At 53.0% G+C, this 27,761-nt stretch overlaps 7 protein-coding genes and 1 pseudogene across 8 annotated transcripts, besides 1 other annotated feature; 5 read left to right on the forward strand and 3 right to left on the reverse strand.

Moving 5' to 3' along the window:
• Positions 1-1,246: 1,246 nt before the first annotated feature.
• NCS54_00824300 lies at positions 1,247-2,345 on the reverse strand (annotated as a pseudogene). The gene is made up of 2 exons: positions 2,184-2,345; positions 1,247-2,128 (listed from the first exon to the last, which is right to left on the reverse strand).
• Positions 1,247-2,345: a sequence feature.
• An 8,162-nt stretch (positions 2,346-10,507) lies between these two features.
• NCS54_00824400 (Hypothetical protein) lies at positions 10,508-11,942 on the forward strand (the record flags this gene model as incomplete). The annotated part of the gene is made up of 7 exons (XM_053153639.1): positions 10,508-10,584; positions 10,918-11,416; positions 11,473-11,520; positions 11,577-11,609; positions 11,665-11,748; positions 11,810-11,843; positions 11,914-11,942. The coding sequence occupies 7 exons, from the start codon at positions 10,508-10,510 to the stop codon at positions 11,940-11,942; spliced, it is 804 nt and encodes a 267-aa protein (XP_053009614.1).
• Positions 11,943-15,128: 3,186 nt separating this feature from the next.
• Positions 15,129-16,796, forward strand: NCS54_00824500 (Glycosidase; the record flags this gene model as incomplete). Its single annotated transcript, XM_053153640.1, has 3 exons — positions 15,129-15,240; positions 15,294-15,731; positions 15,841-16,796. The coding sequence occupies 3 exons, from the start codon at positions 15,129-15,131 to the stop codon at positions 16,794-16,796; spliced, it is 1,506 nt and encodes a 501-aa protein (XP_053009615.1).
• Positions 16,797-18,209: 1,413 nt separating this feature from the next.
• On the forward strand, positions 18,210-19,884 carry NCS54_00824600 (Hypothetical protein; the record flags this gene model as incomplete). The annotated part of the gene is made up of 2 exons (XM_053153641.1): positions 18,210-19,343; positions 19,393-19,884. The coding sequence occupies 2 exons, from the start codon at positions 18,210-18,212 to the stop codon at positions 19,882-19,884; spliced, it is 1,626 nt and encodes a 541-aa protein (XP_053009616.1).
• Positions 19,885-20,529: 645 nt separating this feature from the next.
• On the forward strand, positions 20,530-21,255 carry NCS54_00824700 (NAD(P)-bd-dom domain-containing protein; the record flags this gene model as incomplete). The annotated part of the gene is made up of 1 exon (XM_053153642.1): positions 20,530-21,255. One exon carries the CDS (start codon positions 20,530-20,532, stop codon positions 21,253-21,255), a length of 726 nt encoding a protein of 241 aa, XP_053009617.1.
• A 319-nt stretch (positions 21,256-21,574) lies between these two features.
• On the reverse strand, positions 21,575-22,432 carry NCS54_00824800 (Abhydrolase-2 domain-containing protein; the record flags this gene model as incomplete). Its single annotated transcript, XM_053153643.1, has 1 exon — positions 21,575-22,432. The coding sequence occupies one exon, from the start codon at positions 22,430-22,432 to the stop codon at positions 21,575-21,577; it is 858 nt and encodes a 285-aa protein (XP_053009618.1).
• A 2,277-nt stretch (positions 22,433-24,709) lies between these two features.
• Positions 24,710-25,885, forward strand: NCS54_00824900 (Hypothetical protein; the record flags this gene model as incomplete). Its single annotated transcript, XM_053153644.1, has 1 exon — positions 24,710-25,885. The coding sequence occupies one exon, from the start codon at positions 24,710-24,712 to the stop codon at positions 25,883-25,885; it is 1,176 nt and encodes a 391-aa protein (XP_053009619.1).
• A 424-nt stretch (positions 25,886-26,309) lies between these two features.
• On the reverse strand, positions 26,310-27,125 carry NCS54_00825000 (Hypothetical protein; the record flags this gene model as incomplete). The annotated part of the gene is made up of 1 exon (XM_053153645.1): positions 26,310-27,125. The coding sequence occupies one exon, from the start codon at positions 27,123-27,125 to the stop codon at positions 26,310-26,312; it is 816 nt and encodes a 271-aa protein (XP_053009620.1).
• Positions 27,126-27,761: the final 636 nt, after the last annotated feature.

Below are 27,761 nucleotides of genomic sequence, written 5' to 3' on the forward strand. Positions count from 1 at the left end.
GCAATCAAATCAAATCATGGACCTCTTCCAGATAGCAGAGATGCATCCGCTAGCACTCTAGTCTCCGCCATCAGAGTGGTCCGTCACGTCAGATAGACATGTGCCATCTGGTTCCATTCATGCAGCCTCATCCTGCTCTCTGCATATTGGGCCGGCCCCCGTATGTACAACTCATCGCCAGTAAGGCATAGATGATCATCCTCTTCCACTACAAATCCATGCTCTTGATGTGGGCAAACCATAACTTGCTGTACATCACACAGCTGCCTGCCGGGACCTATCACCATCTCGAGCAACCTCAAACAATCCCCTCCCACTGGTTCTTATGTACGCCGATCCAGTTTCACCTTGGCTCTACATCACATCATCTCACATCACATCACATACAGACATCACATAGCAGATATGAACAACTCAAATGGAGAACAAGATCAGTAAAATTATCATGCCCAGCTTTCACCACTGAGCAGGGTAAATCCATCCATCTCGCTCCCCCCACAAACCCCCTCCCTCCGCCCGGCAAAGAATAATAGCGAGGCCGAGCGCTAGAGCATTGGCTTTTTTTCATCACCGTAATTTCATGAGTCCTTAACAAACAAAGATCGGACTGTACATGTAAGGAGAAGATTGCTGAGAAACAAGGCCAGAAAACGGGTGGTAAAAAAAACGCGCAGTGACAACACAATGTAAAACAAAGGTGATCCTAGAACCCTCTCCTCCACCGCAGGGATCTGGTTCTGTACTTCAAGCAAAGGACGGAAGAAAAGGGCTGTAAAAAGAAGGCTTTCTCCTCCCCCATCCGCGACATCTGCTCTTCATGTCGTGTAGCAGATGCCGTGTGTCAAACCTCCTTTTTTGTATCCCACCTCATGAGATTGGAATCCCACCCACTAGACAATAAGTACTTGGTTCATAAGAGAGAAAAGTGATAAGAGAGAAAGGCAGAGCATAAAAATGAAGGGAAGTGTTTGGAGTTTTGTGAAATGAGTGCGGGCCAAAGTAGAACGCCCATGCTCCACGCGTCGAGTAGACCGTAGAATAAATGGCAGATGTGCCGTGTCGTTTGAGTATGGCTCTCAGAGTATGAGAGAGCAACCATGCCATGAGTGAGAAACGAAATGCGAAGAAAAACAAGAGGCGTATATAATACACAGGGGACAAGACAGCGGTACGTGTCTTGACCCCCTCCTCATTCTTATTACCTGCCCCGAGATGAGGATCATGCAGACATCATTGATCGTAGCGCTTAATGAGCTATTTGCATCATGCCAAATCGCTCTTCTTCCAGCCGCCTAACCATATCCCGATCCCGGGCGGTTCTGGGGTCGGCGTCGATGCCGAGGATCGACGAGATGCGTGTCTTGTCCTGACCCTTGGACTGGGTCTGGTTCTGCGCCTCCTTCTCAGCGTTGCCTGGGCTGGAGATGGGAGTGATTGGTGTTATGGACGAGGGGCTACAGCAGGTGCCCGTCTTCCAAGCCTGCTCCAGCACAGTTGGGGAGACGTTGGGGCCGTACTCGCTGGCGATTGTTGTCCAGAACGACGCGCGGTGAGCAGAGTAGATGGCGTGAAGGCGGGAGAGGTCGACGTGGGCAGCTGTGTGAGCAGGCGCCGGGGGGATGCCGGTGCAGTCGAGGCGGAGGGGTGGTGTTGTTCGGTGCTGCGAGGCTGCGCGGTGGAAGGGGGCAGGCATCGGCACAGGGGCTTCGGTGGCCGGGGAAGCATATGTCGAAACGGGAGGTGGGAGAGGCATGCCCGTGGGCTTTGGCAGGATGGAGGGCAGCCTTGGTACCTCGCCAGGGCCGACAATGCTGGGGAGTTGAATGTGGTTGCTGTGGGGGGCACCGCTGATGTTGCAAGGAGGGCTGTAGCTGCGAGAGCTACCGGGGGGAGAAGCTGAGCGGGAGATGCTCTCCCGGGCTGGGCTCGCGGTGCTCACTTGCACTGCGGGTGAGTGGTCGATGGAGGCTCCGGATGATGAGACGGAGGCGGCACGCTTGTTGCGTCGGTTGCTGCCATGAGAGAGCTGGTGATAGTGAAGCCGGCACGCCAGCTCAGTCTTTTTGAGGTGGGCAGCAATGTACTTGTAGGGCATCTTCTGAAGACGGGTCTGGATAAGATATGCCTCCTGAATCTTGTGTTAGCAGCCGATACAAGTCAACTACAGTTGGCTTTCATCTCACCTCCTCGTCACTCCAAGCACGTCCACCGCCAGTCGACGAAGCCTTACGGCTCTTTGTGACGCCGTAGTCGTGGCGGTCCATGGAATCCCGCGAGGGGATGTAAGGCGCAGCGGCCTGAGCTATCTGCTGAGAAGGCATGCCTGAGCTCGAAAGGTTCCGTTGCTGAATGAGTGGTTGTTCCTCAAGAATCCGCAAATGGGGTATCGTTAAAAATAGAAGTGGATGAAAAAAGTCGTCGCTTGGTTCTTCAAGAATCGAAGGCGTTGCTGAAATGAATCTTGATATAGAAGGCCAGCCGTGTTGTATGGTTCGACCACGCAGAGGGAGAGATAGATACTCGAAGCGATCGCAAATCGTTCGACGAGATACTGGAAGGAAGGTATGCCGGATGTGCTGTGTAAAACCCGCGAGATTATTCCACTCGAAAAATGAATACAGACACCGGAAGAATCCAAGAATCGAAACTGTTCAGTCAAGGAACAGGTCGGGGTATATGGTTGTTGGTAAAAAGTGGTGAAGTAGAAAAACCGAAGTGTCGGTCTTGTTCGTTGGTGTTATACCGTTGTCAAAGGAGTGTCAGCAGCCAAACCAGTTGGTCCGATATTTGGTGATAATGAGCGTGATGGGACTAGCTGCCAAAAGAGCAAGTTCGGAGAAGAGAAGAGACGCAACAGCGTTTCTCGTAAAAGAGAACAAGAAGAGAAGAAAGAAAAAACGTTGATGGATAGAGGATGACAACCCAGGTGAAGAAGGAAGAAGAGAAGGAAGAAGTAAATAGATGAGAGGGGCAAGTGGTGTAATAATAATCGCTTCCCTCCAGCAGCCCACACCTCACAGACCAGACGCACTCCAGATACAGTACCTGTCTGTATGCCCTTGCACCTCAATCAATCAACTACAGAACCTAGCCTAGCCAGGTACCTACTTTCACCTGCAGCTACGCTACCTACACGCGTCTTACTAACTGCCCGACGGTAAAGCAGCAATAAAAGTGGTCTCTCGGGGCCCGGGGGGGCAGATTGCAACGGCCACGACGGTGGTGATGGTTCGGACCAGGGCCAGGGGTACCCTCCCCCGTCACATCTTGTGAGAGGAGGGACAGGGGGTGGTCAGGCTCGAGGGCATCCCATTGCATTGTGCTGCAAGAAAGCAAAACATGGCCCGTCATGGGAAACTTGTGACAGATTTCGCCCATCTAACGCTTCCCGTCTGGGTTCCAAAACCACCGGGGCATCTGCTAGCCAAGGAGCTATTCTTTTGTCGAAACACGGCATTGCCAGAAGACGCTACTCTTCTGTAACAGTAGACGCTGGGAGAGACGCTGAGAAACAAAACTAATACCCACGGTGTGTCTTGGAGAGGCACACACACACACACACAAGAAACGCCACCGATGACAATGGCTTCCCACGCCCCCGGTGAGATCTATCCAAACAGGAATCTGAAGCGAACCATCCACCGCAACCGCAAACACGCCCCAAGCGAGCTCCATCCCGCCGTCCATCCCCTCCAACGCCATCGTTCTTTTTCAAAGTAGGGCCCAGATTTGTTCCTCGACAACCCTTGCCCGGCAAAACGGTCACCACCGCTCGTAGCGTCCCGCCTCAATCAAAGTTTCGTCCCACCCCTTGTCCCCCATTACCACCTCGTACAGTACAGTACACAACTGGAGAGAGTCAGACAGAGACAGAACTGAACCATCAACTCGAATCGACAGACAGGCCTGTGCTGTGCGAGGCTCTTTCTGTCTCCTTTCCTTGGCATCCGATCTCACAAGAGAGGGGGCCACCGTCAGCCGTTGGACCATCGTGCCAGAAGTTCTCCAGGGTTCTCTCTTCTCCGTTCCGTCATCTGCATTAGGAACTCTACCTCACTCTCACACCCCCCGGTTCTTGTTCCTGTTCCTGTTCCTGTGCCTGACAGCCGCCCTCTTTGACGGGCGGGGGTCGTTGTGTTGCACCCACCTCAGCTTCAGGTACGCGCTCGCTCACGCGGTAATATGTGCTATAATGTTAGCCTTGCTGTTGCTGTATGTACGCACAACAAAGCACAACACAACAACAACAATAACAACTTGCACCCAGTGAGCGTCTCTTGGCTGGCAAGGGGTGCTCGCTATCGGATAGCCTTTTGGGTTCGCACCTCGTGGTTTAGTAGGCACATCAGCAAGAAACGGGGCACCCGTCCATCGCGCCGCCTCAAGGATCCTCTTGAGGACCGTGACTCCCCTAAGCCACCCCGACGGGCTCGTACCTACAGTAGTTCATGAGCCTATCTGGGTCTGGGCGTTGGGGATAAACGCGATCCAAAGGCCGCTAGTTTCTCTGGAGCATCCATCGCAACAGGAATTCAGCGTCGCAGCCGCTTGCGAGTTGATGTGAGAAAAGCACACACAGCACAGTAGCATCAAGGGATGAAAGGGTCCCCCCTCTATGAACCAGGACCCAACTGTTTGGTTTGAGGTGGTTCCATCGAAACAGTGCTTCCTTCGTCGACTTGTTTCCTCGGCTCGGCTGAGACGGGTCTTGTATGTTGGTGCTGGGCGGGTAACCTTGTCGTCCAGGGCTCTTCGTGATAGGTGGGCGCAAGATATGCCGTCCAAACGACACGCGCACTTGTGATGATGCGCACATACCAGATGCCTCCATTCAGAATTGCTGCGGGACAAGAAGCGCCCGTCTAATTTCAATACGGTTTGCTTGCGCCTCTATCATCTCTAATGTCGTGAGAGGGAGTCACGAGTTGAGGCTCAGCTTTCTCTACCTCTGTCGTCTCTCAATCACCCCTTTTCCTTGTCCCATCCTCGCCAGTCAAGCCATTCATTACCCTCTAATTGGCAACCTCTTCAACTTTTTCATCCCGTCTCTCTCTCAACTGTCCGTCTGTTTCGTATACAACACCCGGCCCACTCCAACTGCTAACTAACCTTTCGCCGCTTCCTTAGCTTCCGCTGTGCCCCTCCAGGGTCAGGGATCCCCCCTTGAAACCCACTAACGCACTGGCGTAATTTCACCTCAGTATCAGGGATCAGTCCAAAGACAAGACCGTTCTGCAGGCCGTGGGGCCCTTGTGCTGATTGGGTGGGTGCCAACGTCTCTTCTAGCCAAAAGGCCAGTCCAGCCAGCCTTGGCTCTGGGGACGTCTTCTCGCCAAACCTTGGGATACGATGTCTTGCTCCATCGACATGTCCACTCTCAGCTTCGACTCGACCCCCTTTGGGGTTGCTGGTCCGCGGCACGGTCAAGGAGAAGTGGAGGATGTGCCGTGCATGGTCAGGGGAAGAGCTTGTGCTATCGACCATGGAAACATATTCCCCCCAGAGGCGAGAGACGGAGAAACAGGAAACGCTGGCGCCGAAGCGAGACGAGACGTCTTCTGTCCGGCACCTGACGGTTCTTGATTTGATGGCGACGTGATTCGTAAACCCGGGCACTCATCTGTCCTATCTATTCTTAGAGCCCCGGCTGGCGAAAACACTACGATGGCAAGGGATGGACAGCGACCGTACAGCGGTGAAGGGGACCATGTAACGAGGTGTTGATGTAGCTTGATCTCCCCTTGCTAGAGATCTTCGTCTTGCAACCCATGCATATAGCTCCTGTTAAGATGCACTAGCTGCACCTGGGTCGGCCGCCCTCAGAAGTGCTGTGCTGTGGCGCCAAGCAAAACTCTGAATGCCCTCAAGTTTCTGACACGGAGGTCTTACAAGGCGACGTTGGGGAGAAACACGCCGTCGACCTCCGGATGGCAGGATTTCCGAAACTCGGATGCGGCTGTGCCGAACCTGACAGGAGGCGAAGTGAATCCGGATAGCTGTAGTTCCTGTGTGAGGTCTGAAGCAGCGATCAAACGTGAACAGATCTGAAACTGCTAGATGAGATGCCGAGGCTGGGGAAATGTTTGGAGGCACCACAGTTTCAATGTAGATGTTTCTGTAACTTCGCTTCCAGCTTCAAGTCGTAGTTCATATGAACTACACTTAGAAGGAGGGCTATAAGACGCCATCGTGAGTGTTTGCAAAGTTGGTGATCTACCCCTCAGAGTAACCCGTGGTGTTTCAGGAGCCTCTTGGGCGCGACGGCCTGCAGTTGAAACTGACAGCTTTCAAAAGTTGGCTTAGTGAAGGAGTTGTTTGTTGACAACTGCGGAGTGGCTGGCCAACTGACAGCCTCGGCCTCGCCGTTGTGTGGTGGTGACTGTCATGCCGAGGGCTTGTAACCCTCTATCCATACTGCATGCTCCGGCATCGAGTCTACCCGGGTCTGGTTCGTCAATCTGTGTTTCACTCGCTCGGGAAACCGTAGTCAACAATGCGCAGGGCCGATGTTCCAATGGATACTCTGCGATAGCCGCTTCCGTGATGGCATGAAACACCATTGAGTTGTTTGAGATTCTCCAAGCCCAGCCTTAAGTCCCCGTACCCATCGTTATACTACCGGCAGGGTCGCATCGCTTGGCCCTATGGCAGCAAAGAGGTTGTAGTCGTCCCAATTGGCAGCCAGTTCTGCGACCAGGGTGGTTTCATCCCACGACTCACGGGGTCGACGAGTTTCGAAACTTGCAGCTTGTTGGAATTGGCATAAGGGCCGACGTAGAGCGGTCTCGGTCTCGAGGTCTTCGTATCGGGCTTACAATCTCCTCGTATAGGTGAACCTAATGCTCTGGTGTTCGGAATCTATTTCCCCGATATATTAAGGCATGTGGGTTTGTTATGTTTCGATGGAGAGTGCCCTGTGCTTCTGCGCATGTCGACGTGGGACATCAGACCATGTGGATGACAAGCGTGTTTCGAAGCGGGGATCGGCACGCCGGTGAGAGAAGGTGGAGGAGACGAGGGAGCTGGATGCCGGATCGCCATAGCAGTCAAAGTCGGCCATGTTGGCCTTGTCCTAAAGTATATTGAGTTAGGGTTGACAGCTGCCTTGCTTTTGAAAGTGATTTCTGACAATGGACACTCGGAGGCTGAAGTTACCCTAGACACGTGCTAGACGATGGCAGGCAAAGATATTTTCTCCAAACATTTCTGTCAGATGACACTGGTTATAGTTTATGCGAGGAAGTGTTCACGGTATAATGGCCGAAAGTAAAATAACCTATTGCGAATATTGTTGGTGAGGTTGAATTGGCAAGCGTAGCAAGATCAAACAAGACATGGCTTAAGGGTGAGTGAAGAGAAAAGGAGGATCTGGCGTGTGCGGGGATGGCTGGTCACCTGGGGAAATAAACGACTGAGTAATCGACCACTTTCAATGAATTGAGCCGCAAATACAGGAACACAAGCTCAGAAGTATCAGAATTCAATGCAGAATGCCATCGACGTCGCATGGAAGTTGGGAGTGTCGGCCCCAGTCCCGAGGAGGGAGAGACTTGAGAGGTACACGAGTTGAATGTCACGATCTTAGCTCGAGACGCGTCCAGATTGCCGGGTACCCGTTGTACCCTCCTCCCTCGCCGACTGGGACGCTGGGTGGAGAATTCGGGCAGATCCATCCTCCTGCGAGATGCGGCTCTGAGCCTGGTCCGTCTCTTGGAGGCACGTACCGGGCATCTACAGGCTAAAAGGGACGACATCTGTCTGGATGGCCAAATGTGCCAATTGTACGTGACTGGAAAACGCAGAGGCTCATCGAGAGCCGAGCGGGGATCATCACCTGCCATTCGTCGACAACCGAATTCGGGTGAGCCACTCGCGATAGGCTATCAGCCTACTGCTGGAGCAGGTGATGCAAGACGGTTCGCGCCATGGATGACGCGAGAGGTGTCTTGATGAGATAAGAGATAAAACCACTGAAGAATTTCATCCAAGTTTTGCGGCTCTTCATTGAGATGCTGGCCGGTAGTAAGGAGCAGTCCGAAGAGATCACGGGTCACGAGCTGCTTCAACATGGAATCGCATGGACCCCGGCACGTACCCTAGACACTGGACCCGAGTATCAACTATTCGCTGCTCTCTGACTGGCAAATCTCGCCTGATCGGGCAGCCAATCTGCTGAGAATCATGATGATTTTGTAGCACCTGTCAGCCAGTCAGCGAATGGTGAACCGAGCATCCGCTCCGGTGGAAGTGGCGGAAGCCGCTGATTCAACAGAAGCCGGGCTCATCAAACTGAGAGGCCTCACATAACTCTCCCGGCGAATATTCCACGACAAACAAACAAACAAACTGGAAGCGACGCTGGCTATATTACTTTACTACTCGGATAATCAGTCAAACAAACACCCTCTCATGAAACAAGCAAACAACCTTTTTGAGGCTTGACTTGACCCCATAGTGGCTTGGGAATTTGCAAGGCGGGGGTAGACGCGCGTAAACCAAACAGAGGTGAGAACGTGACGGGGTACAGCAGGTACGAAGGGCACGTACCTGCCAGTACTTGTTTTCTCTTGGTCCAAGTTGTTTCCCAGGGCTCAGGATTGCATCAAGGCCCGTGCAGGAGAGGGACCCGCTGAGTCATACAAGCACTGTCCCTCACACACAAAAACTGCATGATAACACAGTGTCGATATATCACCAGACAGTATGACCCACCGCCTCGAATCACCGCTGCCCCACTTTTCCCAAGGGTCAGTAGCCTTCAGTCGCGCTGTGCCCAAAAATCCATTCCCCCATTTCTCCCCTTTCCACCAAAAAAAAGGGCGAGCCAGTCCAAAACATCGACCACCTTCCCCTCCCCCAGGTCCCAGCGACTTCCCAGGTCCTGCCCGAGTTACTTTGCCTCGAGGTACCGTCCATCGTCGCTCTCCCAGGCCTCTTTTTGCCTGTCCACCTTCATCCTCGATCCCACCGACGGATGCGAGGTATCGATTGTACTTCCCTTTACACGTTGCCCGAAACCTCAAGCTTCATCCTCGCTCGGCGGATCCACTGCATCTTGCCCTGCTCGTTGCTGCACCTGTTGCCTCTGCAACCAAAACTCCATCCAGTTCTGGGTCACGACACCTTCTGTCGTCACCATCGCCGCCAGAACAGGCGTGCTTGTCGCATTCCCCTGTGGTCTTTTGTGTCCCAGGTAAGCCTTTATTCTACATTTGTCATTGTAAACATCGCCCTTGGCTATTACCGCGTCTTCAAACCATGCCCATTCTCATTTGCACACGTTTTTTTTGCGCGTCGTGTCTTCCGTTGATGCCGAGTTGAGCTCCGGGTGAGCTTCACCGGGGCTTAGTCTGGTCACCCAACCACATGAATATGCCCTTTACTCTTTCACCCGCGACTCTTACCCGCACTCCATCGGCCTTTGATGTACACACAACACCCTCACACACCTGCGCTTCACCTTCATAATGTACATTTGAGCTTCGGCTTCAAACTTGACTTGGCCATTACCTCAGCCCCAGCCCAGGCTCATCCCAACCACCAGAAAGAACCGGGGCTTCGGTCTGGTTCCCCATTTCACCTCGGCGCGTGGAAGCAGCACGGCATCTGACCGCGCCCGTTGCAAACACTTTCTTCCCAGCCATGCATTGTACCGAAACCTGTGGAAGGTTCAATTTTCACCAATCTTTGAACTGTACTAACCCCAACGAAACAAGCGCACCCTTCACAGAAGATTAATCACACTTTTTTTCAAGACCATCGCGGTAACAAGCTGTTGACACTTGCGCGGACACAAAACCCGGGCAGCTTTCCACCACACCACGTCCCTCTTACCAACCAGATTTCGACCCTGCCCTCGCCCACACATCACTAGTTCCCATCTGGCAAAGAACTTCTCAAACACGCGAACACCCTCTACTCGTGTATCTGTCTTGTCCTAGCAATCCGGTGTGCGTTACTTGCCCCGGTTGTTGTCAAACAGTTCACGCCTTGGCACCTGTCTTTATTTTCCCTCGGACTATTTCAAAAATTTGCCCGTAAGTACAGTTTTCACTCCTCTTCAATGACGCGATGTCTGGTTCGTTCCTTGATTGCTTCTTTTCGCGTTTTGACGCGGTCGCGTCATGTGTGAAAGAGAGACCTGGCCCGTCATGATTCCTGATGAGCCCAACGCCTCTCATGTCAGAAGGAGCAAGAAACATTTTCATGACGACCCGTCGCATTGCGAGTGACTTGCGGGCCATGGCTGTATCGCGGGATTGAGAGCACAGCTCAAGCCTCAAGACCCTGGTCGCGTCACCACACAGGCTGCGCGTGTTGCAGACCCACGCTTGCATATGACTGACCAGTCATTCTGGCTCCTGGTGACCATCATGACTTGACTCCAACAGCTGTACCTGCGGTTGTGTCGGTCTCTCGTCGCCCGGTCCTGGTTCATCATCTTTCGTCCCCTTCAATCGAACACTCTTGTGGATCTTGATGCTGATCTCGTCATCGTATTTAGAACATGCAGCAGTGGCAGGTTGGCCCTATGCCAGATTATGTCTACTCCAATTCCAACACTCATCAACCCAATGAAATCCAGTGAGTGCACCCCTTGGTTCTCATGTTTCCTGTACATCGCCGAGCATGACCTCGGGCATGGCTTTTGCTACACGGCGCAGTCTCGGCTATGCCACGGGGTATTCTCATGTTGGCATCGCCCTGGGGGGACGTCTGCAAGCTGCGTATCACCGCCTCTCTTCTCTGGTTTATACCCCCCTGGCCATCGATGTGCTCGCATTAACTGGGCTACTTGTCCTCGTTCCTGGAGTGACTCGGGATGCTTGTTCTTTTGTTGGCCATCGCCATGCCAATCATGACCACAGCGATTTCCTCCGAGGAGAAGCAACACCACTGACCAGCGTGCCTTCATAGTAATCCTCATCCGTCGTACCAGCAGGACATGTCCCGCCGGAACGAGCGCATGGAGTTTGCCTACGGCGCTCCTCAGCCAAACATGGCGCCTCCGCCGCAGCAACATCATCCTGCCCCCGTTCAACCTCCCATGAACGTTCCTCAACAACCGCCCAACGGTCCCCCGCCGCCTCAGCAGGCTCCTACCCCGACTCCTACCCAGCCTGGTCGCCAGCGAAAGCGACCCGCGCCTACGGCTGCCCCGCCTCCGGTCACGAATGCGCCGCCCGCGCCCGTCACCCCCTCGCAAGTTCAACCGCCCGCGCCCGCGCCTCCTGCTCCCCAGGTGGCTCCTCAGGCGGCTCCCCAGCCCCAAGCCCCCACAGACGATGCGAATGCAGCTCCAGTCGCGCCTCCGCCAGCTAAGAAGAGCAGAACCAACACTCCCTGGACACCCGGAGAGGAGTTGCGGCTTAAGCAGATGCGAGATGCGGGAAACAGTTGGGCAGAGATCGCGAAGGTAGGTCTTTACTGTGCGAACCGAGGGTACGAATTGCAGGCTAAAGTTATTGGTAGACTTTCCCTACGAGAACAGAAGGCTCTGTGAAGAAGCACTGGTACAAGGTATGTTTTCCGATCAGGATCGCATCCTCTGAGCTCAAATATCTAACTGGGTCTAGGACATGCATTATGCCGAGTTTGCTGAGGACGAGGTAACCACGGTTCGCCCTGCACACTGACCAACCAAGCTGACCTCCCCCTCATCAGAGTCAAGCGTTGTTGAACGCCATTAAAGAGTACGAAAATAATAAATGGAAGGTGATTGGTCAGAAGGTCGGCAAACCTGCCAAGGTACGAACCCCATAACAAGTTAGCTTGACAAGGACATGCGCCATGTTAACCATCGACTTAGGCCTGCGAGCAGTACGCCAAAGAGCATTTCCCGGGTATGGTCACGAAGCTCGGCCGCTAAGGGGCGACCATTTGCGCAAGCAAGTCAGACTAACCCCCTGACAGATCTCTTTGCCAATTCAAAGGGGAGATAGGATAAGTCAACCACTGCAATTGGTAGACTGGTCTCCTCACGAAGCGTTCGTACCAACGCGGCCGGGCTGTGATCTGTCACAACCCGCCAGGAGATGCCCTCCAGGCTCGGCTCTTCTGATTTAAGACTCATGGCATTAGGGGGAAAGATGAAAAGCACAAAAATACGGAAAGCTTCAGCGGCGGCGTTCGCTTCGCAGATTTTACTGAACTTGTTTAATGGTTACTCGTACCTTTTTTTCTTTATTGTTTAACGACGAGATATGGCGGATTTCAACTGGCCTTGCTACACCCTTTGGGACCGGACACGGAAGGGGAGCAGGATTTGATGGATTTGTTGTACGGCGTGAGGGGATGGGAAATGGAACACTCGTTGTAGCAACACTTGGTACTGGCGGCTTTTGATGGCTGCTGGAATCTGGACGGGGAATATGGAGATGGAACGGCACTTGGGGGAATAAATTGCTGCTGGATCGGGTTGGGACGGTCCCTCTGGAGGCCGTATGGTTTGACGGATGCTTCTCGGGACCCTCGAGTTGAGATAATGGAGCAGCAAGACGCGGAGGGATGGGATGGATGAACCGTTGCAAGACGGAACCTGGAGCGTTATGATGGCTTTCTCATTTTTCGCTTCTTTCTCCCCTTTCTTCACTCTCAGGCGGAGGAAGGACGAGATTGCTCGATTTAGGATTGGTTATACTTATACCCCAACGCCTGGAGTTGTTTCCTTGCACCTGAAGCACCTGTATTGGCCTTGGCTGTGACGAGTTTGCGACATTATTGAAGGGCTGTCGACGGCTATAAGTGTCTCTTGGGGGCCGAGGTACTTTGGAGACAAGTCTCGAGTGTCGGACAATGACTTTGATGGGGACGTAGACCAGGGATGGCTAGGTACAGACAATGGTACTCGGCCATGGTGTTCCTCGTCAGCCACACTCAACCCTGGTTGCATGCGCCGAGCGAGATGTGCATACAATGAGACACCCAGTTTGGGTTTCGGGGTAACTTTAGGTGACAGGAATGAATGGATCAAATGAGAGATGGCGGTCAAGTTTGACGGAAGGGAAGTCGCCGGAACCCTGCGTCGTTTTCTAATGCGACATGAGGATGTAATTACACGGTTGGCTGAAGCATGACTGAAGCTTGAAGGTGAGCTTCTTGGCCTAGTTTGGTATAGGCGACTGCGACTCTGGCCTGGCTTGGTACCTCTGGTGGGTGAAGTACTGTAGAACGCCTCGACCAGGATGTCTCCCTCAGAGTGGCATTGGGCTGTCGTGTGCCATTGTGGCGTCGAGGCTTGCGTGATGCTTTGTGCGACAAGAGTGATTGACTGCTCTGGGGGGTAGCGGTGACAACGGCGATGCATGATGGCGTCGAAGGCATATGGAAACTTGTCAGACGTCAACGACATGGCATTGTTTGCTACTGGTTGTGTGCCTTGAGTGCACGCTTATTGGGATGGGATTGGGTGGTATGATATTGGAGCTTATGGGCAGGGATTGATGAATCTATGGTAGCCTGAAGCTGAGGCAAGGCATTGTGACGAGAGCTGGAACAGAGCTAACCAGGGCAGAGAGGCCGTCACGTCAGGTGACAGACAGGACAGCCCAGGAGAGATGGGTTATCGTGAGCAAGTGTTTTTGGTTCTTTGCATAAAGATAAGGGCTAACAAGCTGTGCTGTGAATTGCATGTGGATATCTTTGCTGGCCCGTACGAGAGCGAATGGGGGGGAAGCATTCAAGAGGTGGTCATGTGTCTGCTCCGTATCAGTCTCGGCGTTGCATTGGCATTGATTGGCATCGACTCCATCGGAGATCATTCATTGTCGCTGAGTCGAGTCGAGTGTGCCTTGGTGCCATTTCGGCTATGCGCACCAACACACGACGGCCAAGCCTCCCCTTGCCTGCCTGGCCTCTTCCCCTTCTCCGACAGTGTGTCAACTCCTGGATCGAGTCATGGTGATGATCTTGTCGAGAGTCCTCCCTGTGTTTGATGATCCTCGGACTAAAAACTGGGCACGAGACTGGGCGTCAAAAGGGAACGGACAAGGCAAACAGGTGGGTCGGGCTGTTGGTTAATTATCTCGCGCGCCAGGAGAGTACCATTGAAGACCTGGCTCCGCCTTAAACGAGGCCGCCGCCCACTCAGGTAGGGTTGTCACCCACCAAATCAGGGGCCAGCCGGGGTACCGAGGCTTGGTGATGATGGGCGAGCCCTTGACTGGATTGGCTGGAGGGGGGAGCTTGGACTGGGAATCTCGTGTGCGCGTTATTGTCTTGCTTCGTCTGGAGTCGAGCGAGCATGGGAGCGGATCCCCGGCACAAGAGGCCCGCCCTCCGTCCGTGCCATCCAATGTCATGGATGCAGGTTTTGAGGGGCTGCCTTTTTGGGCTTGCTTCCATTTCTTGTCTGGAACTAAACTCCTTCCCTGGCTTGGGACCTGTCCGTCTTTCTTGATTCCTTCATCACCCGACAGTCGTTTCTGGGAACCAACTTTTGGTGTTTCCTTAATCCTTCGTTTTTTTGTGGTGTTTTTTGTTGTTCTTATTTGCCCTCCTTTATTCTCTGTTTCCTTTAACGGAAGGGAGATATCGGCGGCGCTTATCAAACGTCCATTCGCTCACCCCGTCACACAAACCGATCCCGCAAACCAACGCACACCCCCGATCGCCCGATCCGAAGCACAGCGAAAGTGCAGCGCAGCAGCAGCAGCAGCACCACCACCACCACGACGCGACATCTTCAGTTTTACTCTCGCTAGGAAGAAAGTTCGACGAGATCGACAGACAGCCTAGGGAGCGTTGAAAAGAAGACATTTTGGAAAGAGACGCGCAAACTGTATCGCGGCCCGCATTCCAACGCTTGTTTTTCCCCTCTGCTCGCTTGATATCGGCCAAGCACAACAGCCAAGCTCCTCCCCTAATAACGGCCACTGCACCTAATCAACAACAACCAGAGTCCTTCGTTTTGCTGGGTTGATTTGATTGTTAACTTTTGCTTTTGCTCTTCTTGGATATTTCCTCCTCATTTTTCTCTTTCGCGGCAGTCGTTACCTCGCATTCGACCTGCCATATCTCTTAATATTTGATTGCGAACCTCTTGTCGCTTGATACCGACTTGAGGTGCTTTTTCGCAACAGCATATTCGGCTGCATCGCTACTCTCCGTTTTACTCGACAATATTCATAATGTTGCGATCTCTTGCTGTGGCTGCCCTCTTGGGCGCCGCTTCGGTCAGCGCTCAAACCATTAAGTGCACCGCCAACAGCAAGTGTCCCAAGGAATCTCCTTGCTGCTCCAGTATGACTCCTTTTTCTACCATTTAATCAGTCGCGTTTCTGACAATCCTCTAGCCTATGGTGAATGCGGTGTTGGCGCATACTGCCTCGGTGGTTGCGACCCTACCATGTCCTTCTCCCTCGACTCTTGCGTTCCCGCCCCCGTCTGCGAGGACCGCACGATGAAGATGAACTCGCTTGACCGCATCACCGACATCAGCAAGTACCTCGGTGACTCCTCCAAGAGCGACTGGGTTGCCCAGGGCGAGCCCGCCATCTTCAAGGACAATGTGCTCCTCACCATGCCCAAGGACAGTGTCGGCACTCTCCTGTCCTCCACCGTCTACATGTGGTACGGCAATGTCAAGGCTCGCTTCAAGACCAGCCGTGGCCGTGGTGTCGTTACTGCCTTTATCCTGTTCTCTGACGTAAAGGATGAGATCGACTACGAATTTGTCGGTGTCGACCTCGAGACTGCCCAGACCAACTATTACTTCCAGGGCGTTACCAACTGTAAGTCGTCCACCGTCGCACTGCGTTGCGCCCTCACGTCACCAGGCGTCGGGGTTCACGTGATACCCCTAACCGCCACACCGGTCAATGCTGACAATACATGTGATAGACGCGAACTCGGAGAACATCACCCTCTCTGACACCTTTGAGAACTTCCATGAGTACGAGATCCGCTGGACTCCTGAAAAGATTGAGTGGTACATCGATGGCAAGCTCGGCCGCACCAAGGAGAAGAAGGAGACCTGGAACGCGACCTCGCAGAACTTTGAGTTCCCGCAGACTCCCTCCCGTGTGCAGCTCTCCCTCTGGCCTGGCGGCAAGGAGACGAATGCTGAGGGTACGAGGGCCTGGGCTGGCGGCACCATTGACTGGGAGGCTCCCGATATCCAGAACAACGGATACTTCTATGCCACCTTCTCCGATGTCGAGATTGAGTGCTTCAACTCTCCCACCGCGCCCGGCACCAACAAGGGCAAGAGTTACTGGTACAACAATGTTCGCGGCACCAACGACACCATTGTCGATGGTGACAAGGACCACATCATTGCTTCTCTCCAGGCTACCGGTACCGACATGGACAAGGGCAAGAAGAAGGTGACCAAGCCCAAGGAAGAGGACAAGGACAAAGATGAGGATAAGGATAAGGACAAGGATGATGACAAGGATAAGGATAAAGACAAGGACAAGGACGAAGATGACGACGACGAGCCCGCCACTATTCCTGGTGGTGGCAGCGGAGCTCCTGCCAACGAGCACAGCGAGGATAAGGATAGCTCCAAGGACTCTGGTTCCAGCTCTGGATCTGGATCTGGCTCCGGCTCTAGCTCTGGTGGTTCTGGCAGCAGCTCTGGCAGCGACTCGAGCGATGACTCGAGCAGCGACACGCCTGCTGACACCACCAACTGTGATACGAGCAGCTTCAACCAGGAGTGTGGTAGCTCCAGCTCCAGCTCCAGCTCCAGCTCGGAAAGCTCCGACTCGGGCAAGGGCTCCAACGCTGGCTCGAGGAACGGTGCCAGCGCCTTCGCAATCCTCATTGCTGGCTGCGCTCTGTACTGGCTATGACCGTTGTCTCGTCTCTTCATGTCCGTCCTGCTCTTGTTCCTCACCGACGGTCCCCTTTTTTCTGGTTATATAGCATCTCTTTGTGTTGATTTGTTTTTCTGCTCTGATGAAACAATGGCTTTTGCGGACCGGCGCGTCCTAGGGCCTTGTATGTAATGGCTCTTTTCTTCTTGTGATTATATTTTGCTCACGGTGAGAGGGAGGACACCAGTAAAGACCCATGATGGGGCCAGGACGAACACGCGGAGTAGAGAGCGAAAAGAGAGAGATCAAGATAATGTAGAGGTAATGGCTACGGCCGTCCGCTCCCTGCACTGAAATTTTGTCGTTTTGCTGTGAAGAAGTGCACTGCAGGAACTTGCTTCTGATGTTTCGTGTTGAGGAGCTTCTGGCCAATGATGAGCCGAGACATTTCTACATTTGGCAGTGAGGTTGTGTGCTTAAAATAGTCTACATGAGAGTCATGACGGTGATGAGGGCATTCACACTTTTACGATAGACAGCAGCCTAATAGTAGTAACCTTCTAATGAGAAGCCTATAAACGCGAAGGAGAGTAGAAGATGTACACCAAGGGGAGAGAGAAACTTACCCAAACTTCTATGACGTCCTATATCATGCACCACACACAACACCAGTGAAACCCTTCCACACGGGGGATTGGCCGGAGAATGCCTTCAGTCAAAGGTTCCTAGCAGCGAGGCTTCGTATTCGACAGTACGGAGGCCGCATGACACTCTGGGGTTCGCACGCCGAAGTGCGGTGAGGCCTGTTTGGTGATTACTGCCTCGTGATGCGCCTCGTTTGCTTTGGCTGGCCGCTCTACCTTGTATCTTAAACCTGTATTTCTTCGAGTCTATGTTAGGCTGGCGGCAATGTTTGGTGACGACTTGACAGGATAAGCAGGACATGTCGGTTTGAATTCACTACTGTTGCGTATAAATGCAGAGAGACACTACGAGGTTTTGACGAGAACGTTTAAAGAGCATGCTTGCCTATCCAGAGTACTGGAATTATCTCTTTCAAAGTGGATCGACAGGGCTTGGCTGTTACACAAGACGTGACGCTCAAGTATGCATGTATCATAACTGCCCTTTCAATCCATGATCCGTATATAGCAGCCTCTGTCAGCACCTGGAGGCGGCATCTCGAAGAACTGCCGAACGTATCGCAGCAGAAATGTGGGCTATGTGTGGATGGCGTAGGTGTCGGGAGCCGAACGTGGATAGTGAAAGGGCTGGAGGAGTATTGAATAGATGATGTTGTGGCGATCTTCGTTCCGTGATGCTACTTAGTTATTGACCAATTCTTGCTTTACTCAGGAATCAGACGACCAGATATTGAGTCTCCCTCACCATTAACCTTGAACCTTCACGTTCGTTGTTGATGGCAAGGCTGACATCGACGGTGCCGCCATGACTACACATGACTTCTTAGACAAGTTCCCCCCTATTCACGCGAAATCTCTTTCTCAATTCAACCCTCTGTCTTTACCAGTACTGCTGGCCATTATCCTCGTTCTGGTATCAGCCTTGCTACTTCAAGCTTACTTGGCAACCCGTCGTACCAAGGACTTTCCCCCAGGACCTCCAACAACGCCTTTCCTTGGCAACATCCTCGACGTACCGCTCTCAAAGCCTTGTGATACCTTTGCCAAATGGGCACAGAGCTATGGTCCAATACTGGGGATCAAAGCTGGTCCCATGAATATGCTGGTGCTTCACGACCCCGACGACATACATGAGCTCTATGACCGCAGGGGTAGCACATATGCGGGCAGACCGTACAACTACATCGCGCTGAACCACGTCTTTGAGCCAGACATTGGCCAGATTTACCTGTTCCAGCGCAATGACCGGCTACTGAAGCGATGGAAACGGCCAGCAAGGTGGTTCCTAAATCAGCAGGGAATTGAGGGCATTATGCCTATTCTCGACGCCGTGGGTGCTCGCTGCATCAAGGCCCTATGTGACAGTCCATCTCAATTCCTCGAGCACCTGCGCGTCTGGGCCCTGAGTACGCCACTTATTGCTCTCAGCGGCCAGGCACATATCAACCAAGATCTGCTGCGGACATACTTTTACCGACAACAGCTCGTCACGGGGCTGCTTGAGCCAGGAAAGACACCACCCGTCGACTTCATTGCACCGTTACGGTGGCTCCCGACCTTTCTTGCAAAATGGAAGAGGGATGCGTATTTTGTGCGCAAGCATCAGGATGCTTTTTACGGGGAGATGCTGGCGGAAGCCGCGAGCAACCGGCAGAGGCGGAAAGATGGAGATAAGAATGTTGGCGAGTATGAACCTGTGATGGCGAGACTACTGGGAGAGAGGATGCCGGAGAGGGAGGTCAAGTGGCTAGCGGGAGGACTGCTTGATGCTGCGTTTGACGCGACGAGTGCGGCGGTTACCAATTTTGTGGTGGCTTTGGCAGGACATGCGGATGTTCTCAAGAAGGCTAGGGAAGAGGTGGAAGCCGTCTGTGAAGGGAGAATGCCAACGGGCGAGGATGTAGGGAAGATGCCCTACCTCAAGGCTTGCCTGATGGAGGTGAGTACTTCGACCTTGAAGCTATTCAGACATGTTAACCATGTACCAGACATTCCGATGGCGTCCTTCAGCACCTCTTGGTCTCCCACACGTCACAGACTCAGACGACACATACAAAGGATACTTAATCCCACGTGGCACGAACATCATAGTCAACGCCTTTGCCATCCTCCACAACCCAGACGTGCACCCCAATCCAACAGTGTTTGACCCGACACGCTACCTAGATCCAGAAAAGCAAACAGGTGAGCACAGCAAGAGCACATGGATCTTTGGCGCCGGGCGGAGACGATGTGTGGGAGACCAATACACGATGCATGCGTTGATGGCGATCATGGCCAAGATGGTCTGGGCGATGGACATGAAGGTTCCTGAAGGGACGGATCTGAGTGTTGAGGGAGGGTTTGACGATGGGTTGATGATGAAGCCGAGGGAGAATGTCACGGTGGAGTTTGAAGTTAGGGATGGGAGGAGGGAGAAGGTTGAGGAGGAATGGCAGAAGGGGGAGAAGGAGTTGGAGAGGATGCTAGGGAAGTGTTGATGGATGCAAGGAGCACTACAAGTGAAATTGATCAATTTGTGAGTTGTAATAGCCGTGTTGTATTGGAAGATGTTGATGCACTCGTAAAGAGTTACTGTCGGACTGGATGGCTTGACGAGCGGATGAACCATTGCGCCGGTACAGAACCAAAGGATTCATCGGCTGAAACCGAATGGAGATGACGAATGCAAGGCGGAGAGAAGAAAATACGAAAAATCATACCGAGGAACCCTTGTTCGACAGTTACAGATGCGTTCCTTCGCGCGGCACTTGCCGGGAAGCGAAATCCTTCAAGCGAAGGACGAGAGACGAGCGCGAAACGCGAGCATGCAGATCTTGGCGCGGTACGTATCATTTGTTAGTACTGCCAAGAAACTACCGTGCGAAATGGTGACATCCTTAGCAGTGCTACAGTACCGACCTATGGAGGCAGCTTCGCGCGAACTCTGGTCTTGGGAGTTGCATTGACGACTTTATAGATGGAAGGATTGTGATGGATATGATATATAGAGAGGAGTGAATCCATCCCAATGAAGAGAACATCATCAAATTCATCTCAGTAACAACACATTCGCAAGATACACACACCACACACCAAAACATCATCACCACTTACACTCACACACTCCAATTACTCAATCAATCATGTCCAAGACCATCGCCTTCTTCGGTGCCACTGGCGGCTGCGGCCTCTCAGCCCTCAAGCTCGCCGTAGCCAACGACAACAGCTGCGTCGCCCTCTGCCGCAACCCAGACAAGCTCTCGACTCTCTTCCCTTCCAAGCCGGACAATCTCGTCGCCATCAAGGGTAACGCCCACGACGCAGAAGCCGTGGCGTCCTGCCTTATAAACCCGGCTGATCCATCTCGTCTGGTCGACATCGTGTGCTTGACTATCGGCAGTGTATTCAGCTTTGCAAAGCTCACTACCGACGACCCGAATGTTTGCGAAAAGGCCATGGACGCTCTCTTCAAAGCTCTTGACACGCTCCGCCAGCAGGGCAAGACCGGCAGACCTCTCCTCGCCGTGATCAGCACGACAGGAATCTCCAAGTTCCAACGCGACGTACCCATCGCTTTTCTTCCTCTGTACAAGGCGCTGCACGTGCCGCACGAGGACAAGAGGGTGATGGAGGAGCGACTGCAGGCCGGCTCCGAGCGGTGGGTCGCCGTGCGGCCGAGCCTTCTCGTCGACGGGGCCGTGCCGGACCGCAAGATCCGCGTGGGCATTGAGGATCCCGTCAAGGGTGTTGAGGTTAAGGAGTTTGGATATACTATCTCGAGGGAGGATGTGGGACGGTGGATGTATGAGAACTTGATTGTTGGGGAGACGGAAAAGTATGAGGGCAAGGCGGTTGGAATTACATGGTAGATGAGTGATGAGAAGACATATCGGCGGATGAATATGGATGAGGCACGACGGGTTATGGGATTGTTCTTGGAAATGGGTTATGAAAATGAATAGACAAGGGCGTCTTGTGTTATAGGTGTTAGTTTGGACGATAGACGGTCACGTTTAGGCATTTACCAATTAATTAATCGCATTTATGCTGTATTTTCATCATCGTCATAAGTCGTCTTTGCTATTACCTCCGCCGGGGTATCATGCCTTTTTCATCTCAACTCAACCGACGACGTTTTCATCCTTTCCATCGGGCTCAGTTCATCTGAAGCCTCGACACATGACAACCTCACCATTCATCTTCACCAATGGTCTTGCCAAAGTAGGCAGCAACCTCGGCCTGCGAGGGCATCGGAAGTCGACCAGACCAGATCACGTCGCCCCGGTTCTGTCCCCAGCGTCCAATCCCGAGAGCCGTTCCGAGGAAGGCGACAAGGTCATCAACTCCGGCGGGTCTGTTGAACCAGTGTCCACCACAGAGGTACTCGCGCCAGATGGGGTTGGCGCCAACAAAGTCCAGCCCGTCGTAGATCTGGCAGCCGTGTCGGACGGGGGTGTCTTGGTCGTCGTGGTTGTGCTGGACGAGGATGGGAGTGTGAGAGACAACCAAGTTGTTGGTGGGCTTGCCGGGGAGGTCGAGAAGGTTTCGGATCTGCTCCAGATCACGGCCGGCGAAGGGCAGACGTCCAGCAACGCAAAAGAGACCGCCGAGGCGAGGGAAGCCTTGGAGATCCTCGGGGAACTTGAAGTTGAGCAGGGTTAGGACTGCAACGCTTGCACCCTGGCTGAAGCCCGCGATGACAATTCGATGGTATCTACGCCCCAGGATCTCGGCCTCTCTGTGGATGACGGATCGAAGACGTATAACGGCAATTCCAAGGCCCTCGGCCTGAAGATGCTGGTCGGTAGTAGGTTCATCTCTAAACCGGACAGGGAACCACCCGTTGGCGCTCGGGGCAGTGGGAAAGACCCAGCGAATGGTGGGAAACTCCTGTCTCAAAGTCTGACCACACGAACCGGTGAGTCTGCCGAAACGCTGAGCACAAAGGCGAGCCGTCTCGTCCTCGCCGTGGAGGAAGATGACGGTGTGGGTGTGCTCGGCTGGGTTGGCGGGGTGGAAACCGACAGAGGGGACCTGATAACTCATGATGACGGTTATTGGTGTTGTTGACGTCTAGAGAAGTAGATCTTGAGGGTATCTCGAGAGGGTTTGAGGATTCCGAGATGAAGAATCTACGAGGCATCAAGACTTGAGAGAAAGTCGTATCTCGAGATGAAGGAGATGGAGATGTCATGAGGAGGGAAACACAATACAACTTTCATCTCTATTCGTGTTCCTTGGTTGAAGCTATTCAACAATGGGTTGTCTATAAACTATGAGTCTGTATCCGTTTGGGAGATCTATGAATATCGAGAACAATTGTTCTGAGGACTGAAGGTATATGTCGAGTGCATGTGTTTGCTTCTCGTCAAATCGTGATATCATCTCCTTTTGTGCTAGACTCGTATTGCCATTTTGGGATATGACGCTTGTAAACGTTTGGCCCTCCAAATGGCATTACAGTACAGATGGCAATATGTATTCGGAAAGCATTTTGACTCTAGACCATCTCTTGCAGATGTCTGAGAAGGCTTTGGTAAAAGTGGCATTGCAGTGTTCATAGCCTAGGCTGCGGTTCGGTATACCAGAATGATCCAACAGCATATCATTTGAGGCTCATCTCAACAGACACCAATTGGAGCAACGTTTAAACATTGACACAAGAGAACAGGACATTTCTCGTGGTTGGACAAAGGTCACTGCGTATCAAGTCTTCAGGGGGCATTGAAGGTTGTTCATTCCCGCTCACACCCTCAACTTAAGTCCAATCTCGCAGACATTCTAGCACATACGACCATACCCACTGGAGAACTCGGGATCCCGTCCGCTCTCCCATAGATAAGCCAGTGAGGGGCGGATTAGTAGTTGGGTCGGTGACGACCAGCGAATCCCCGCTGTTGTATGTTTTTTGCCATGTGAAGCTATTTTCTTTTTACCCTGTAGACGGATGTTGCTTGGGCTCTCGGGTAGTTGCTGCAAGGAGTGGTACGTACCAAGCTCACGTGAAGAGAACCACGATGAAAGCCAAGACTAGAAAAGGGAAGTATATTGCCAATGAAAAAGGAGGATGAGATGGTTCCTTCGTTCGTTTGCAATAAATGGAAGAGTAGTTCCTTTTAGTGTTTGAGATGAACACCCTTACATCAAATGATTGGTGTTTCAAGCCTTGAAATGACAAGGATACTCAGCTATGCCACGAACCACCAATGCATCCGATCAAGAGCCTTACCAAAAAGCAGGCTCCCAACAATCAAGCTTAAACAAGTAGAAAAAAAAAAAAAAAAAAAAGGCTCAGCTGTTATAAACGCGACACACAAAACCCCCTGCATCAGTCCTTAGGCGCTCGTCTCAAATTCTCTCGTGGCTTGTTTAGCCGCCCTCCAATTATTCTTGGTGTGAGGCTTCCCCATGAAACTAGAGCTACAACCCGTTTGAGGCTTGGCAAGCGGGATTGATTGGATTGGACTTTGGGCCATCCCCGCTTACTTACTCGGTGAGAGTTTCGTTTCATCGGGGATCAGAAACTTTGTTTCTTTACGAGACTTTCATTTCACAATGTTGCAGATCTCTGTCACCAAAATGCACTCATCTTACACAATTCTCACGGAAGATTCTTGGCATTTAATCACCTGGCCATTTCCCTCTCATCCGTGAGAGCAGGCTGTAGAAGTGCAAGACATAGCCTGCCACTATTCGCCCAGCCTAGTTACACAGCCCCTGAAAGAATCTATTCCTATCCATCCGTTCCTGTCTGTGCCCCCCTAAGCCCAACCACCCCTGCTTGCGCCTCCGCCTCATATGTGAACAAGACATACCCAGTCAATGAGACTTTGAGCAGCAGCCGCCCATGACAAGGAGACGCAGTGTTTCGTATCCAATAGTCACTCATTGTTCACCTGCCGTGATTCAAAGGCTTACAAGCCCTGCATGTTCACTCCCCGCCGCATGGATCAGGCTGCGCTGCTCACTGTCTAAGCTTTTTCCAAGGGCTGAGGCTTATATATTTCCCACCACCCTTCGTTGATCATCACCGTTTTAGCTTTTTCTCCCCCTTACTCCTTTCTTTTCTCATCATCCTTCACAGCCTTCTGACAAAAACAGAAACAGATCCGTCAGCCTTTCCCTTTTCATTTCCCACTTTTAGAAAAAAAATCTCTCGTCAGCATCCTACAAGAACCCGAAGGACTGGATCCTCCTTCTTGTCATTCGACTCTGCATTTCTAGCTTTGATACCCGATTCAGCGACTTTTCTTTTTGCTTTCTGGTTGATCAATTGCAACTGAAAATCTACCATCACCACATCGACACCAATCATCCTCCGTCATGAAGTTCTCCATCTTCGGCCTCACGGCCGCTCTCACCTCCTCCGTCTCGGCCCTCCCCCACACCCCCCGCGGAGCCTACGCCGCCGCCGAGAAGCTCTCGGCGCGCATCCTCCTTGGCAACTCGGGCCACATCTACATCGCCGACTTCTACTCCAACTCCGGCAAGTTCGAGCTCACCCTCGAGCAGGAGATTGAGGGCGGAAACTCGTGGATGGCCTTTTCCTCCCCCAACCTCTTGTACGCCGTCGACGAGAACTCGGACAACCTCCGCCTCTTTGAGGTCGACCTCAAGGGCAACAAGCTCACTAAGAAGACTGAGAGCCAGGAGGGTAGCAACGGCGTCGTCCACCTCGAGTTCAACAAGGCCAAGACGCGTCTTGTTGGCGCCGCCTACGGCAACGGTACCATTGACGTCTGGAACACGGAAAAGGGCGGCCTCAAGTTCGTCAAGACCATCAAGTCTCCCGGAGAGCTTGGCCCCAACACGGAGCGACAGGCTGCTTCCCACCCACATCAGTCTAACCTGGACCCCTCTGGCCGTTACTTTGCTGTCAACGACCTGGGCACCGACTCTGTTGTCATCATTGACTCCAAGGACGACGCCTGGAAGGTCGCCTCTAACAACAAGGTCACTGCTGGCTGTGGTCCCCGCCATGGCGTCTTCTACCCTCGCGGCGCTGAAAAGGCCACTCACTACATCGTTGGTTGTGAGCTGTCCAACACTGCCATCGTCTACAAGGTTACCTACGAGGAGAACACCCTCGCCTTCACCGAGAGCCAGACTATCTCCACCTACGGCAAGGACGAGCCCCCCAAGGACCCCAAGAAGGCTGCCGTCGGCGAGGTCATTCTGGCACCCAACAACAAGGACCTCTACATCTCCAACCGCCTCTCTGGCTACGATACCGACTCCATCGCCCACTTCACCATCGCCAAGTGCGGCACCCTTACATTTGCCGACAGTGTCTCTACGGGCGGCCTCCTGCCTCGCATGATCAGCTTCAGTGCCACCGCCCAGCACGTCTTTGCCGGTAACCAGGACGGTCCCTCCGGCCTTGTTGCCCTCAAGCGTGGCAACAACGGCAAGCTCCAGGAGAAGCCTATCGCTTCCCTTCCCGGCTCCAAGTTTGGCGAGGCTGGTTTCGGACCCCAGTACGTCCAGCAGATCATTTGAGTGCGATAGAATTGTGTGCGGATAGCATTTTCCATGGCGCTTTCGGCGTTAGGCGGATGGGTAACAATGGATGTCTTGGAGATTCCTCGACTTGGCGAGCACAATGTAGCATTCTGGTTAAAAAAATCTGAAAAGTCTCGTCTATTCTGTTATCAAAAGTCCAATGACTGTGATATGTGGTTAGCTGTTGAAAAACATATTTCCTGATCATGGATGAAACTTACATGAGTCCTGCAAGCAGTGAGCCAATCACTCCTTGTCCCTTAGTAATGAATGACAAGGTGTACCCGCTTGGCAACGGATCACTCATGTTTGTGCGTCCATCATGCTTTGCAAAGAATCAATGCATAAAGCAATAGGTACGCTCAAGCCAAATTGGCGCTGTACCCAAGTACTGTGATCCTCTCTCCTCTCTTTGCTTCGTTCAGTCTGAACTTGAGTCGCTCGCCATACCCGCACCTCCTCGCCCTGACGTGTCCGCTAAGCTATCCTGCAGATGCTTGTACTCTGCGTCTAGTAGTTCCTGGTCCGTACACTTGTGTGCTGTCTCAAAATCGATCAGAACGGCTTCGCCGTCGCCGCCTCGGATCAGAAAGTTGTGCTTGTTAATGTCTCCGTGGAGTATACCCAGATCGTGCAGCTTTTGTAGGCTGCGCTGGCACGCAGCCAGGTCGTCGGGTTCTGCGGTCCGGGCGTCCGGGACCTCTTCAATCAAAAAGCCGATGACTCGGCCGTTCTCGTGGATGTGTCCGAGAAACGCGGGGCCGATGCCCCGGCCGTGGATCCACTCGTATGAGGTGGTCTCGGCAGCAAAGTAGGGGATCTCCCAGGGGAATTGGGCAAACTTGGCCAACACCGGGCGATCAAATGATGGGTGGGTGACGCGGTAGAGGGTCTGACGCACGCGGTCAAGCTGGTGGAGCTCCAGGTGATCGATCATGGTCTTGTGCCAGACGTCGCCGATGCCAGGGAGGCTGCTCCGCCTCGTCTCACAGAAGCACGGCTCCCCTGTGCGCTCGTCCTTTCCTACGCGGCCCTCGTTCCAATCGCCGGGCGGAAAAGGTGGCAGTTGCGAGAGGAGGACGGGGGCATATGTGCGATCCACGCCAGATATGAGACCCCCATCAAGCGTCACATATCGGACGTGGGCGTCATCGACGAGGAAGCGATACTCGCTCTGCTCGGCATCATCGGGGTCGGCCAGGACGGCCAGCAGCTTGACGTTGCTGTTGGTATTCATTGAATTGGTGTGCTTAGCTGAGAAGTGAGCTGCTTGCTGACAGAAAGTGGGAGCTATAAGAAGACACAGGCTTAGATCTGATGGTTCGAGGCTGGGGGTGACACGTGGGGGTTAGTGGTAGCTCATTGCGCAAGTACGTGTAGTCGATAGGTCAAAGGGTCTCGGACGGGACGAACAAGGGGAGACTGTGCATCTTTAAGGGCTATTTAACGACCCCTTGCTGGTCTCCCAAGGGGTCTGTCAATTCTCGGCAATCTCAGTATTTGCGCTTTGACTCGTGGGAGCCCATCATCCGAGACGAGACGCACGTCTGCCCCCCCAATCCGATGCTACCAAGGGATCAGGTGGGGGAATGACTCTCTGGTCTGACGATTCTGAGCAGTCGTGGCCGTGTCAAACTCGTGGTTGCTGGGGTTTTGTTTGCAGACGTTGGTTGGCATGCTGCGAGTTGCATACCACGAACAGGCGGGCATTACACTCTCTGGTGCTCAATCGAGTCGTGCCTCATCTCACGGGTCGCCCGGCGTGTGCTAGGAGCGGGTCCGTTCCGTTCGTGTCGTGCTGATGCCCGGGGTCTTGTTCCTTTAGCTGTCCGGGGCATGACCCGATAGGTGTCCCCGGGCGTTATTGACGGCT

Source organism: Fusarium falciforme, chromosome 6, assembly GCF_026873545.1.
Source record: "Fusarium falciforme chromosome 6, complete sequence".
NCBI lineage: Eukaryota > Fungi > Ascomycota > Sordariomycetes > Hypocreales > Nectriaceae > Fusarium > Fusarium falciforme.